Below are 812 nucleotides of genomic sequence, written 5' to 3' on the forward strand. Positions count from 1 at the left end.
CAAGTAATATTTCTGTTTGGGGGGGGGGGGGGGGGGGGGGGATGACCGTGAAAGATAAAACCAAGACAAGATCACAAGGCAGATAGATCTTTTCTCCTCTGCATCAGCTTTTCTTCTTTAAAACTTGAATGCTTGCAAGCCGCACTTTCTCATTTGTTTTAAAAACAGACTCTCTGCTTGACGTGCATCATATCCGGAGAGCCTTACCCAGAAATCACGTGGTATAAGAATGAGAAGGTGATCACCTTTAAAGATCGGTACAAGATGGAAGTGAAAGGCACTGTTATCACGATCACCATAGAGAACGTCAGCGGTGAGGACACAGGGAAGTTCAGCATCCACGTCAAGAACAAGTGGGGCTCTGAAACGGGACGGGTGACAGTCAGTGTGTACAAACGCGGGGAAGAGCCAGCGGAACTCAAAGACGAACCACCCTTGATTTGAGCCACTACTCATGATGCAGAATTACACCTGTCCAGGGCTCTTTTTGTAGAAAAAGCCCAGAAGGAACTCATTAGCATAATAGGCCACACCCAACAGCAGGAACTCATTAGCATATAGGGCCACACCCCTGACAGCACAGCTCATTAGCACATTAGGCCGCACCCCCATGTTACCAGAAGTGTGGTTATCCAGCCACACCCACCTTTTGCTTGTTATTCTACTTACCTTGTTTGTTGTCAAAACCCAGGGCCTTTGTTTGTAGCAGGAACTCCTTTGCATGTTAGGCCACACACCCCTAATGTAGCCAATCCTAATGAGTTTCTGCTGTTGGGTGTGGCCTGTTATGCTAATGAGTTCATGCTGGGCAT

General features: G+C 47.5%; 1 protein-coding gene across 1 annotated transcript in view; it reads left to right on the forward strand.

Moving 5' to 3' along the window:
* Positions 1-536, forward strand: part of LOC107124118 (myomesin-3-like) — a gene marked incomplete at its 5' end in the record, with an annotated part of 13928 nt that extends 13392 nt beyond the window's left edge. The window contains one exon of the mRNA XM_015427505.1: positions 169-536. Coding sequence (XP_015282991.1) covers positions 169-444 — 276 coding nt within the window. The remainder of the gene's footprint in view (positions 1-168) is intronic.
* Between the last annotated feature and the right edge of the window lie 276 nt (positions 537-812).

Source organism: Gekko japonicus, unplaced genomic scaffold (genome assembly GCF_001447785.1).
Source record: "Gekko japonicus isolate JY-2015 unplaced genomic scaffold, Gekko_japonicus_V1.1 scaffold4048, whole genome shotgun sequence".
NCBI lineage: Eukaryota > Metazoa > Chordata > Lepidosauria > Squamata > Gekkonidae > Gekko > Gekko japonicus.